General features: G+C 43.5%; 1 protein-coding gene across 1 annotated transcript; it reads right to left on the bottom strand.

Moving 5' to 3' along the window:
* Positions 1-4498: 4498 nt before the first annotated feature.
* Positions 4499-13929, bottom strand: LOC112221316 (tripartite motif-containing protein 16-like). Its single transcript, XM_042327439.1, has 6 exons — positions 13280-13929; positions 12392-12487; positions 5878-6111; positions 5514-5673; positions 5331-5390; positions 4499-5099 (listed from the first exon to the last, which is right to left on the bottom strand). The coding sequence occupies exons 1-6, from the start codon at positions 13859-13861 to the stop codon at positions 4576-4578; spliced, it is 1656 nt and encodes a 551-aa protein (XP_042183373.1). The 5' UTR covers positions 13862-13929; the 3' UTR covers positions 4499-4575.
* Between the last annotated feature and the right edge of the window lie 775 nt (positions 13930-14704).

Here is a 14704-nt window from a genome sequence, read left to right as displayed (position 1 = left end):
CCATGCTGGTCATTTATGAACATTTGAACATCTTGGCCATGTTCTGTTATAATCTCCACCCGGCACAGCCAGAAGAGGACTGGCCACCCCACATAGCCTGGTTCCTCTCTAGGTTTCTTCCTAGGTTTTGGCCTTTCTAGGGAGTTTTTCCTAGCCACCGTGCTTCTACACCTGCATTGCTTGCTGTTTGGGGTTTTAGGCTGGGTTTCTGTACAGCACTTTGAGATATCAGCTGATGTACGAAGGGCTATAGAAATACATTTGATTTGATTTGATTTGATACAGTATAGTTCAGTTCACTATAGTTCAGTTCAGTATAGTACAGTATAGTTCAGTTCAGTACAGTCCAGTATAGTTCAGTTCATTATAGTATAGTTCAGTACAGTATAGTTCAGTTCAGTACAGTACAGTCCAGTATAGTTCAGTTCAGTATAGTACAGTATAGTAAAGTATAGTAAGGAATAGTTCAGTTCAGTTTAGTATAGTACAGTATAGTTCAGTTCAGTTCAGTACAGTCCAGTATAGTTCAGTTCAGTTCAGTACAGTCCAGTATAGTTCAGTTCAGTACAGTCCAGTATAGTTCAGTACAATAGTGTATAGTTCAGTATAGTTCAGTTCAGTATAGTACAGTATAGTAAAGTACAGTAGGGAATAGTTCAGTTCAGTTCAGTTCAGTACAGTCCAGTATAGTTCAGTTCAGTTCAGTACAGTCCAGTATAGTTCAGTTCAGTTCAGTACAGTGCAGTATAGTTCAGTCCAGTATAGTACAGTAAAGTACAGTAAGGAATAGTTCAGTTCAGTTTAGTATAGTACAGTATAGTTCAGTTCAGTTCAGTACAGTCCAGTATAGTTCAGTTCAGTACAGTATAGTTCAGTACAATAGTGTATAGTTCAGTATAGTTCAGTTTAGTATAGTACAGTATAGTAAGGAATAGTTCAGTTTAGTACAGTACAGTATAGTTCAGCTCAGTTCAGTACAGTCCAGTATAGTTCAGTTCAGTTTAGTACAGTCCAGTATAGTTCAGTTCTGTTCAGTACAGTACAGTATAGTTCAGTTCAGTACAGTCCAGTATAGTTCAGTTCAGTTCAGTACAGTCCAGTATAGTTCAGTTCTGTTCAGTACAGTACAGTATAGTTCAGTTCAGTACAGTCCAGTATAGTTCAGTTCAGTTCAGTACAGTCCAGTATAGTTCAGTTCTGTTCAGTACAGTACAGTATAGTTCAGTTCAGTACAGTCCAGTATAGTTCAGTTCAATACAGTGCAGTCAGCTGGTGGAATAAAAGTTCTCAAATGTCATACTTGAGTAAAAGTAAAGATACCCTAATGGAAATGGACTCAAGTAAAAGTGAAAGCTACCCTGTAAAATACTACTTGAGTAAAAGTCTAAAAGTAATTGGTTATAAATATACTTAAGTATCAAAAGTAAATGTACAAAAATGTAAAATTACCTATGTTAAGCTAACCATATTGTACCATTTTCTTGTTTTACATATAGCCAGAGGCACACTGCAACACTCTGACACAATTTACAAACAAAGATTTTGTGTTTAGTGAGTCCGCCAGATCAGAGACGGGATGACCTAGGACGTTCTCTTGATAAGTGTGTGAATTGGACCATATTCCTGTCCTTCTAAACATTCTAGAATGTAACTCGTACTTTTGGGGTCAGGGAAAATGTATGGAGTAAAAAGTACATTATTTTATTTAGGAATGTAGTGAAGTAAAAGTAAAAGTTGTCAAATATACACAACCGTTCAAAAGTTGTGGGTCACTTAGAAATGTCCTTGTTTTTGAAAGAAAAGTATATTTTTTTGTCCATTAAAATAACATCAAATTGATCAGAAATACAGTGTAGACATCGTTAATGTTGTAAATGACTATTGTAGCTGGAAATTGAGGATTTTTATGGAATATCTACATAGGCGTACAGAGGCCCATTATCAGCAACCATCACTCCTGTGTTCCAATGGCACATTGTGTTAGCTAATTCAAGTTGATCATTTTAAATGGCTAATTGATCATTAGAAAACCCTTTTGCAATTATGTTAGCCCAGCTGAAAACTGTTGTCCTGATTAAAGAAGCAATAAAACTGGCCTTTAGACTAGTTGAGTGTCTGGAGCATCAGCATTTGTGAGTTCAATTACAGGCTCAAAATGGCCAGAAACAAAGAACTTTCTTCTGAAACTTGTCAGTCTATTCTTGATCTGAGAAATGAAGCCTATTCCATGTGAGAAATTGTCAAGAAACTGAAGGTCTTGTCCTACTCCCTTCACAGAACAGAGCAAACTGTCTCTAACCAGAATAGAAAGAGGAGTGGGAGGCCCCGGTGCACAACTGAGCAAGAGGACAAGTATATGAGTGTGTCTAGTTTAAGAAACAGACGCCTCAATGGTCCTCAACTGGCAGCTTCATTAAATAGTACCCGCAAAACACCAGTCCCAATGTCAACAGTGAAGAGGTGACTCCAGGATGCTGGCCTTCTAGGCAGAGTTCCTCTGTTAGTGTCTGTGTTCTTTTGCCCATCTTAATCTTTCCTTTTATTGGCCAGTCTGAGATATGACTTTTTCTTTGCAACTCTGCCAGGGTCGTATTAATATTAATTAGGGCTGTAACAAAAAAAATTCAAAAAGAAAATGAAAACAAACTTTTTTTATTGGACAAGTTCAGTTAGTCTCTCCCTGTTTCAGTTCATTTCCTTTAGTTTGATGCCTAGTGAATATGACTCAGGTCTCTATGGGAACATCCATGTAAAATCACCTTTGATTTTTACTCCTCTCTTTCCCTTTCAGGTCCATAGGGTTCTACTGCCCCCTCTTGGAAACTGGAGCGCACTGCAGCTTGAGGATGAGGTCCTCATAACCTGTTGTGACGGATCCAACAAACATCCCCCAGTGAAGGCAGGGTCCTATCTCATCCAACACTTCCATGACTCTATAGGAGGGAGGGAAAATTTCCCATGTTAAACTATGGAATGAACTGTACATTTTGTGGTGAATTTTAATACAAGTTTACTTTAATACAATAATAAATCCTCAAATGTAATTAGTTTGTGTTATACAATTATGTTATTGAAACAGAATAAGTAAGTAATGAGAGAATAAATAAGTCCAGTACAACCATTACCTTTCTCCTCTTTCACATCCCTCTATCATCACTCCCTGGGGAGTACAACCATTACCTCTCTCCTCTTTCACATCCCTCTATCATCACTCCCTGGGGAGTACAACCATTACCTCTCTCCTCTTTCACATCCCCCTATCATCACTCCATGGGGAGTACAACCATTACCTCTCTCCTCTTTCACATCCCTCTTTCATCACTCCATGGGGACGTCCTGATAATCTCTACTTCCTCCTGAAGAGTAGGATTCCTTCACTACTCCTCACAAATGTAAAAGCATTGGGTTGGTGTTGGCATGGGCTGATATATCTGCCCATTTCCCCTCCCATCCTCCCTTTTCATTCTATTCTATCAGCCACACCACTAGCTCACCTCCACACAATCCATTTAGAAGTTAAAGACACACATTGGAATGAATAACAAAGGAAAACTATTACTAGATGAAGTTTAATGTTGTATTTTTTATTTCCCATCACCATAAGTCATATTTAATAACTGAACAATAGCAGACCTAACTTCATCTGTTCCTGACTCTGGATAGTGGATCAAAAAGACCATCAATCTCCAATGATATTAAAGTACTATTCTGAACATTACTGATAAACTGAGTGGCAAGTCAAGATATCTGCTGATTTTATTGTTTGGTCAATAGCACCACCTGCTGGACAGGTTTAATTTTGCTTAACTGAGCAGTTTGGGAGTATGAAAGATGCCAAATTTCGGGCATGTTTCCTGGACATCTACATTGAACATACTTTTAGTCCAGGACTAGGATTAATCTGTGTTCGTCCCATATAGTTTAGTTAGTTAGTTAGTTAGTTAGTGATACTACCTGTTCAATGCCACTGAGGAGAATTACATAGATTGAGAAAACTGAGTGGTTCTGAATGACAACCAATATACATCAACACCATGTGTCATGATTCATGGAAATGTACAAGATTAAAACATTGTATTTGATAAAAATAAGTATATTACATTTAATTCAACTATACAGTCAGACAAATTATTGTACAGAAAAACAGACCATCACATCTGGGGACCATCACCACCAGCATGACTAGTATCTATGTGGACCCTACTACAGTTTAACCAGCTCAGCTATAGACTACACCAGCATGACTAGTATCTATGTGGACCCTACTACAGTTTAACCAGCTCAGCTATAGACTACAACAGCATGACTAGTATCTATGTGGACCCTACTACAGTTTAACCAGCTCAGCTATAGACTACAACAGCATGACTAGTATCTATGTGGACCCTACTACAGTTTAAGCAGCTCAGCTATAGACTACACCAGCATGACTAGTATCTATGTGGACCCTACTACAGTTTAACCAGCTCAGCTATAGACTACACCAGCATGACTAGTATCTATGTGGACACTACTACAGTTTAACCAGCTCAGCTATAGACTACACCAGCATGACTAGTATCTATGTGGACCCTACTACAGTTTAACCAGCTCAGCAGTACTTTTACAACTACGTAGCCAAAACCCAGGATAGAGGGGCTGAGTGAATGTGGTCTGGACTCTGTGGAGGAGGGTCATTGTGTCAGAGACACCGTAGAAGGACAGAGTACCTGCCTTGTGATCCAGGTACACTCCTACTCTGGAGGACTGAGGGCCTGATACTTTAGTCTCAACATTATTGTGTCTGAAACAATAACCATCACTAAACCACTGGTACTGTAAACTCCAGGACTTGTTATTGAGTCCAAATATATTACCTGTCTCTGTTCTGCTGATGTCTTTATATGAGACTGCTGTAATAACATAACCACTCCACTCTATCTCCCAGTAACAGCGTCCAGACAGACCTTCTCTACACAAAACCTGGTAGTGGTTGGTGAATCTGTCTGGATGGTCAGGATATGGTTGTATTTGGCGTTTATAGGTCACCTTTCTGTTCCATTTAGACAGAGAGAGGTGTGTGTATGCTGTGTTTGGGTCCAGTGTGAGCTTACAGGAATCTGGGAGAAGAGCAGAGATCAATGAGGGGAGTTAGAACAATAAGTTAAGTCAGATACTGTATCTACCCTGTCTTTGATTAGAGCACAGCAGAGATGAAATCAAAGAAATATGAGGAGTCAGATAGATACCCAGTCTTTGATTAGATCTACTATTGCTATATATTTCTAGAGGGATTGTTAGGAGTGTCAGTAAAAAGAGACTGTTAGTGACTTCACAGTAAAGAGACTCACATTGTAACAACTGTTCTCTGGTCTTGGGCTCTGGAGGCAGTACATCATCCACTATATTCACTACAGACACAAACATATTGACAGAGAGAGGGAATTTTATCATCATACCATATTCCACATGTATATGACTAGTAGGGAACTTTCAATGGTCTAAAGTTGATGTTCTTATTATTTTCAACACACCTGTAGACGAGATCTTGGTCCATTCTCCTTTAAGGAAGTCCTCTAGTTTCTCTCTCAGTTCAGACACAGTCTTACTCACATCTCCAAAGTACTGAAGAGGATGGACAACAATGCTGGGTAAGTCTGAAGATACACTGATACTGGAGAGAGACTGATGACTCTGGAGAGGGAGGGACAGAGAGAGAGAGAGAGAGTGAGAGCGAGGGGGAGACAGACAGAGAGAGAGACAGAGAGAGAGGGGGGAGACAGAGCAACCGCGGGGGAGACAGAGCGAGGGCGGGGAGACAGGATAACATAATGACTGAGATGAATAGCTTCACATTAAGTTAATTTCATATCACATGTTACAAGGTAGTTTAATTACCTGGAGGAAATGGATGTGATCCTCTGTGTGTGAGAGCTGCTCCAACTCAGTGCTTCTCTTTCTCAGCTCAGCCATCTCCTGCTTCAGTTGCTCCAGGAGTCCTTCAGCTTGACTCACTTGAGCCTTCTCTCGGGCTCTGATCAGCTCCTTCACCTCAGAACGCCTTCTCTCAAAGGAGCAGATCATCTCAGTAAAGATCTGATCACTGTCCTCCACTGCTGCCTGTGCAGAACGCTGTTAAGAGAGAGAAAGAGAGAGAAAGAGAGAGACAGAGAGAGACAGAGAGACAGTAGGTACAGTTGCCTCTGCACCACTTTGAGTTAGAACGCTGCCACCCTGCTCTTCAGGTCCACCAGGCTTTGTCCCCCTCTTTGACAGGCAGGTACAGAACACCACTTGTGGCGCCCCAACCCCCCCCATCTTCCTCCTCCATTGGCACAATACTGTCCTCCTCCTCCCCAGTCTGTCCCCCAGCACTTCCCCCTGATCTGTGCCTCTTCCCCAATGACAGGCAATATTTCCTGTGATGAACCCACCAAGCCCTTACCCACTAAATACATCAATACCAAGCCCTTACACTAAATACAATAAATACATCTATTCGAGATAATTGTAGAAATAGACAGACATGTCCCTATTTCCCCAAAACAATGGCAGTCTGAAAGTTATAACAGCAGTCTTTTATTTAACCAGCTTACCATTTATCTACTACCATTTGACCTTTGGTGTTTAACATTTAGTGGTTTGTAATCTAGTGGTTAAGAGTGTTGGGCAGTAACCGAAAGGTGGCTGGGTCAAATCCCGAGCCGACTGTAACGCTCCGGGTGTCGTGGGTGTGGAGTCAGACGCAGGAAACAGAGAGTGCAATACTGTGCTCTTTAATGCACTCACGCAACACTGGGTGTTCCAAAACCAAATGCCCCAAACACGGGGATGAAAACAGTACAACAGAATACACGACCAGGAACAAACACGTTCCTCTACTACATAACTGAAGGTCACAATAATTAATCCTCACAAAGAACCAGGCGGGCCGGCTGTCTAATAAAGCCCAACTAATGACTCACTAACAGGTGCTAGCAATAAACATACAAGGAGGGGGAGGAAAAACAATCAGTGGCAGCTAATAGGCCTGCGATGACGACCGCCAAGCGCCACCCAACCGGAAAAGGGAGCCACCCTCGGTCGGACTCGTGACACCAACTAGCTGAAAAATCAGCAAATCTACTTTTTTTAGGCATATTTAGGCAGAATGTCTGCCAAATGACTCACATGTAAACGTACACTTGGCATCTGTGAAAGGATGGCAGGTAGCCTAGTGGTTAGAGCCAGTAACCGAAAGGTTGCTCGATCAATCCCGGAGCTGACAAGATAAAAATCTGTTGTTCTGCCCCTGAACAAGGCAGTGTCATGACGTTGGCCTGGGGGGGTTAATATAGAGATTCTGGGAACATCAGGTTTATGACAGTCATAAATACCTCTTCCCCCTGTTTTCTAAAATGTGAGATTTGGGTTTTAATAAGATAGGGCTCTGCTCAATCAGCGGCCCGCCCCTGTGAAGGGACATGGGCTATAAAACTTTTCAAACATGCCCTCCTCTCCCTTCCTATATAAGCCCTTGACAACAATATAACCTCCTGTTCCGATGATGTGAGGACGACGGTCCGATGTCAGAATGGTTCAGGTAATAACTACAGAACGAAGCCAACATCAGCGTGAGCTTGGTTGCGAATGGTATGAACTTTGAACTCTTATTCACTACAGAAGTGATACCTCCTAGCCGTTGAGTTAGCAACAGCCGCTGCAAATGAGGGTTAGGAAGGAACAGAAAGAGTATCCCGTCTATCACACAACGACGTTACTACAACGTATACAGTTTACCAGCAGAGACATTCTTCAAAGGACTCGGTTGGGCAACACGGCCTTCCATCTACCACCAACCTACCGAACTTCAGCTCAGAGTAAATATTTATTGCATTTGATACTGTATTTACGATAGCACAGCTTCGCCCTTTATTCCTCATTCTTCCCGCTCTTTCACTCAAACCCAGCCCCTTTTCTTTTGTGTAACAAGCTGTCATATCTGTTCCGCCCGCTAGGGACGTTTTCCTTTATGACGTATTTGTAATCAAGTTATGAGTTAATTATGTGTATGTGTAATTCTGTGTGATTAGTTAGGTATTTAGTAAATAAATAATTTGTCACACCCTGACTTTAGTGTTCTTTGTTTTCCTTGTTATTTTGGTTAGGTCACGGTGTGACATGGGTGATGTATGTGTTTGGTCTTGTCTAGGGGTTTTGTATGTTTATGGGGCTGTTTCCTTTCTAGGTGTTTATGTAAGTCTATGGTTGCCTAGATTGGTTGTCAATTAGAAGCAGGTGTTTATCGTTGTCTCTGATTGGGAGCCATATTTAGGCAGCCATGTTCTTTGGGTATTTTGTGGGTGATTGTTTCCTGTGTCAGTGTTTGTGCCACACGGGACTGTTTTCGGTTAGTTCACGTTTATTGTTTTGTATTTGTGTTCATGTTGAGTTTTTCTTATTAAAACATGGACACTTACCACACCGCATCTTGGTCCGATCCTTGCTACACCTCTTCAGAGGAAGTGGAAGAAATCTGCCGTTACAGAATCACCCACCACAACAGGACCAAGCAGCGTGGTGACAGGCAGCAGGAGCAACGTAATCAGGACTTATGGTCTTGGGAGCGAGATCTGGACGAGGTCACTATTTGGGAGGAGATAGACAGGTGGGCGGCTGACCAAGGAGAGTGCTGGAGCCCGCCTGGGATTCTCTGGAGCAGTGTGAGGAGGGATACCGGTGAATGGAGTCAGCACGGCGGCGCGGTAGGAAGCCCGAGAGAGATGCAGCCACCAAAAATGTATTGGGGGGCACACGGGGAGTGTGGCTAAGGCAGGTAGGAGACTTGTGCCAGCTTCCTATGCATACCGGAGTGAGAGAGGGTGTCGTATTGGTCAGGCACCGTGTTATGCGGTGGAGCGCACGGTGTCCCCAGTACGCGTGCTTAGCCCGGTGCGGTACATCCCAGCTCCCCGTATCGGCCGGGCTAGGTTGAGCTTCCAGCCATGGGCCATAAAGCCGGCTTTACGCATCTGGTCTCCAGTGCATCTCCTCGGGCCGGCGTACATGGCACCAGCCTTACGCATGGTGTCCCCGGTTCGCCTGCACATCCCAGTGCAGCCTATTCCACCTCGCCGCACTGGTCAGGCTACGGGAGCATTCATCCAGGTAAGGTGGGGCAGGCTCTGTGCTCGAGACCTCCAGTACGCCTTCTCGGGCGATCTATCCGGTGCCATCTCCACGCACCAGCCCTCCGGTGGCAGCCCCCCAAACCCTGTTCCTCCTCCTCATACTCGCCCTGAGGTGCGTGTCCTAGGCCCAGTACCACCAGTGCCGGCACCACGCACCAGGCCTACAGTGCGCCTTGTCTGTCCAGCGCTGCCAGAGCCTTCTTCCTGCCCAGCGCCGCCAGAGTCTCCCGTCTGTCCTGAGCCCCCAGAGCCGCCAGTCTGCAAGGAGCCGCCAGGGCCGCCAGTCTGCAAGGAGCCACCAGGGCTGCCAGTCTGCAAGAAGCTGCCAGAGCCGGCAGTCTGCAAGGACCCGCCAGAGCTGCCAGTCTGCAAGGAGCCACCAGAGCCGCCAGTTTGCAAGGAGCCGCCAGAGCCACCAATCTGCAAGGAGCCGCCAGAGCCGCCAGTCTGCAAGAAGCCGCCAGAGCCGCCAGTCTGCAAGGAGCCGCCAGAGCCGGCAGTCAGCCAGGAGCCGCCAGTCAGCCAGGATCCTCCAGAGCCGCCAGTCAGCCAGGATCCTCCAGAGCCGCCAGTCAGCCAGGATCTGCCAGAGCCACCATTCAGCCTCCAAAGCTCAGTCTGGCACTTCCGTCATCATGAAGTGCTTTGAGAGACTAGTCAAGGACCATATCACCTCCACCCTACCTGACACCCTAGACCCACTCCAATTTGCTTACCACCCAAATAGGTCCACAGACGATGCAGTCTCAACCACACTGCACACTGCCCTAACCCATCTGGACAAGAGGAATACCTATGTGAGAATGCTGTTCATCGACTACAGCTCAGCATTTAACACCATAGTACCCTCCAAACTCGTCATCAAGCTCGAGACCCTGGGTCTCGACCCCGCCCTGTGCAACTGGGTACTGGACTTCCTGACGGGCCACCCCAGGTGGTAAGGGTAGGTAACAACATCTCCACCCCGCTGATCCTCAACACTGGGGCCCCACAAGGGTGCGTTCTGAGCCCTCTCTTGTACTCCCTGTTCACCCACGACTGCGTGGCCATGCACGCCTTCAACTCAATCATCAAGTTTGCGGACTACACAACAGTGGTAGGCTTGATTACCAACAACGATGAGACGGCCTACAGGGAGGAGGTGAGGGCCCTCGGAGTGTGGTGTCAGGAAAATAACCTCACACTCAATGTCAACAAAACAAAGGAGATGATTGTGGACTTCAGGAAACAGCAGAGGGAACACCCCCCTATCCACATTGATGGAACAGTAGTGGAGAGGGTAGCAAGTTTTAAGTTCCTCGGCATACACATCACGGAGAAACTGAAATGGTCCACTCACACAGACAGCATCGTGAAGAAGGCACAACAGCGCCTCTTCAACATCAGGAGGCTCGTCACCAAAAATACTCACAAACTTTTACAGATGCACAATTGAGAGCATCCTGTCGGGCTGTATCACCACCACCACGGCAACTGCTCCGCCCACAACCGCAAGGCTCTCCAGAGGGTAGTGAGGTCTGCACAACGCATCACCGGGGCAAACTACCTGCCCCCCAGGACACCTACACCACCCGATGTCACAGGAAGGCCAAAAAGATTATCAAGGACAACGACCACCCGAGCCACTACCTGTTCACCCCGCTGTCATCCAGAAGGCGAGGTCAGTACAGGTGCATCAAAGCTGGGACTGAGAGACTGAAAAACAGCTTCTATCTCAAGGCCATCAGACTGTTAAACAGCCACCACTAACATTGAGTGGCTGCTGTCAACATACTGACTCAACTCTAGCCACTTTAATAATGGGAATTGATGGGAATTGATGTAAAATATATCACTAGCCACTTTAAACAATGCTACTTAATATAATGTTTACACACCCTACATTATTCATCTCATATGTATACGTATATACTGTACTCTATATCATCTACTGCATCTTTATGTAATACATGTATCACTAGCCACTTTAAACTATGCCACTTTGTTTACATACATCTCATGTGTATATACTGTACTCGATACCATCTACTGCATCTTGCCTTTGCCGCTCTGTACCATCACTCACTCATATATCTTTATGTACATATTCTTTATCCCTTTACACTTGTGTGTGTGTGTATAAGGTAGTAGTTTTGTAATTGTTAGTTAGATTACTCGTTGGTTATTACTGCATTGTCGGAACTAGAAGCACAAGCATTTCGCTACACTCGCATTAACATCTGCTAACCATGTGTATGTGACAAATAAAATTTGATTTGATTTGGTGCACGGCTCACTCTGTTTGCACTTAAATTATAACATTTGATTTGATTTGGTGCACGGCTCACTCTGTTTGCACTTAAATTATAACATTTGATTTGATTTGGTGCACGGCTCACTCTGTTTGCACTTAAATTATAACATTTGATTTGATTTGGTGCACGGCTCACTCTGTTTGCACTTAAATTATAACATTTGATTTGATTTGGTGCACGGCTCACTCTGTTTGCACTTAAATTATAACATTTGATTTGGTGCACGGCTCACTCTGTTTGCACTTAAATTATAACATTTGATTTGGTGCACGGCTCACTCTGTTTGCACTTAAATTATAACATTTGATTTGATTTGGTGCACGGCTCACTCTGTTTGCACTTAAATTATAACATTTGATTTGATTTGGTGCACGGCTCCCTCTGTTTGCACTTAAATTATAACATTTGATTTGATTTGGTGCACGGCTCCCTCTGTTTGCACTTAAATTATAACATTTGATTTGATTTGGTGCACGGCTCACTCTCTTTGCACTTAAATTATAACATTTGAAATGTCTCTATTCTTTTTTAACTTTTGTGAGTGGAAAGTTTCCTGTTAATTTCTGATGGTTTATTTCACGTTTGTTTAGTATTTATACCACCTGCTTTGGCAATGTAAACATATATTTCCCATGCCAATAAAGCCATTTGAATTGAATTGAGAGAGAGAGAGAGGTTATTCATGGTTATGTGATTAGGTAGCCCCACCTGCGACTTCAAAATCAGTGTCTTCCTAATAGGGAATGTCCTCTTTGTGTAACGGTCAAGATGTTGGTTTTCCTGCGGTAGACCTGGGTTCATATCCCGTTGGTTACATCATTAAGCAATCTGTTTTCTGAAAGGGGTCCAGACAGCCTGTTCCCAAAAGTTGGATTGGAGAGGGGCCCCTCTCCTCTCTCAGACTGAGAGAAGTGAAATGGTGTGTCTCCTCTGGTCAACAATACTCACCTTGAGAGACTCTACAGCCTGTTGGAGCTCCTTCAGCTCCTTCTCTCTCTCCTGGAATCTCTGCTGGACCTTCTGCTGACTCATCCTCAGCTGCCTCTGTGGAGAATCACTCTTCAATGAGCTATCAAGCTTTATTTGTCCAGTAGATCAATAGTATAGTCATGTGACATGGGGCCCATTGAAGATGGTATAAGAATATTTTGAAGATAAATACACACCGCAGAGGATAAAAAACTAGAGTACTCATTTTATTTTACTAGGCAAGTCTGTTAAGAACAAATTCTTATTTTCAATGACAGTCTAGGAACAGTGGGTTAACTGCCTTGTTCAGGGGCAGAACAACAGATTTGTACCATGTCAGCTCAGGGGATTTGAACTTGCAGCCTTTCGGTTGCTAGTCCAACACTCTAACCACTAGGGTACCCTACCACCCCTAATAGTTAATAGGGAATTGTAAATAGGAGTTGGGTTTCTGTGGATCTGTGGAATGTCAGTCATGAACTCAGAGCTACGTGTGCTACGTGTGCTACATTTGGGGTCTGTGTTATTGAAGAATAACCTCAGTTGCTAACAATAGAGATTAAAATGTTGAGGAAGTGTCTGTGAAAATATATCATTAAGTTGTTATGGGAATGATTATAGTTTTAACAGAACACAAATCAGGGGAGCTGATTGGGTGTTTGATAACAAATGATAATGGTGTTTGACTTTAGAAAATGGTGATACATTTGGAGAATCTTGGTTAACATATCTTTATAATCAAGGTTTGTGTTCAAATTTGTGACTCGATTTCATTTGAATGATCTCATATTCAATCAGACTTAGTTCCTACTGTATCTTTAATTCTTTGTTTATCAGACAGTCACCAACAAGTTGTTCTGGTCTTACCTGTTTCTCAGTCCTCTCTGCTGCAGCTGACACTGTATCATGGCCTTTATGTTCATCCATTGTACACAGATAACAGATACACTGCTGATCGGTACGACAGTAAACCTCCAGCAGTTTGTCATGATGAGAGCAGATCTTCTCCTGTAGTTGTGTGGTGGCTTTGACCAGCTTGTGCTTCTTGAAAGCAGGATATTCATAGTGAGGTTGGAGGTGAGTCTCACAATAAGAGGCCAGACATGCCAGACAGGACATGAGGGCTTTCTGCTTTCTGGTCCCAATGCAGAAATCACACGCCACATCTCCAGGTCCAGCATAGCACAGAGCAGGAGGGGGAGCAGCCTGTAGTCCTGTCTTCTTCAGTTTCTCCACCACTTCAGCCAGCACAGTGCTCCTGTTTAGAACAGGCCTTGGGATAAAGGTCTCTCTGCACTGTGGACAGCTGTAGAAACCTTTCAGATCATCCTGATCCCAGCTTTCTTTAATACAGCCCATACAGTAACTGTGTCCACAGGCAGTAGTCACCGGATCCTTCAGTAGATCCAGACAGATGGAGCAACAGAACAGTTCCTGATTCTCTGCCATTTTGGTGCTCTCTCTCGTAGGTTAAGCAATGGCAGTGTTGAAGATTACTTTCTGTTCAGTGTCAAAGATGACTTTCTGTTTCATGGAACTCTACACCAGAGGACAGGGAGTGGCTTCCTACTGGGCTGAGTTCTCAGTATGTAGAGGGAGTGGCTTCCTACTTGACTGTGTTCTCAGTATGTAGAGGGTGTGGTTTCTTTGATAAGGAAGTAAAACAGATTGTTGGGTAGTAGGCAGAGATAGTCAGTATTTATGTTACATGTATTTGAAATACGTATTTTAATTGCTTCTGAGTATCTTGTCTTATAAATCATACTGGGCTGAACCATACTCCAATGTATTTTTGTATTTTCTAAACACTAAATACTTTTCTATACAATTTTTAGAGCAGTTCACATCTTGTGGCCACCTTTCACCCTGCATTGGTATCAACAGTCTGATAGTACTATGGTGTGATAAGAGTGTCTGGTAAATGACAACATTGGTATCAACAGTCTGATAGTACTATGGTGTGTCTGGTAAATTACAACATTGGTATCAACAGTCTGATAGTACTATGGTGTGATAAGACTGTCTGCTATATGACAACATTGGTATCAACAGTATGATAGTACTATGGTGTGATAAGACTGTCTGCTATATGACAACATTGGTATCAGCAGTATGATAGTACTATGGTGTGATAAGACTGTCTGCTAAATGACAACATTGGTATCAACAGTCTGATAGTACTATGGTGTGATAAGACTGTCTGCTATATGACAACATTGGTATCAGCAGTATGATAGTACTATGGTGTGATAAGACTGTCTGCTAAATGACAACATTGGTATCAACAGTCTG

Source organism: Oncorhynchus tshawytscha, linkage group LG01 (genome assembly GCF_018296145.1).
Source record: "Oncorhynchus tshawytscha isolate Ot180627B linkage group LG01, Otsh_v2.0, whole genome shotgun sequence".
NCBI lineage: Eukaryota > Metazoa > Chordata > Actinopteri > Salmoniformes > Salmonidae > Oncorhynchus > Oncorhynchus tshawytscha.
This window is presented reverse-complemented; position numbering and strand designations above follow the sequence as displayed.

Bases quoted from the DNA above. Each gene is read 5' to 3' on its own strand.
- LOC112221316 (XM_042327439.1), bottom strand. From the start codon at position 13,861: ATGGCAGAGAATCAGGAACTGTTCTGTTGCTCCATCTGTCTGGATCTA. The intron at 12,488-13,279 runs GTAAGACCAGAA...GATTCTCCACAG, and splicing joins CAGAGAGGACTGAGAAACAG to AGGCAGCTGAGGATGAGTCA. The intron at 5,391-5,513 runs GTGTGTTGAAAA...TTGTGTCTGTAG, and splicing joins GACCAAGATCTCGTCTACAG to TGAATATAGTGGATGATGTA.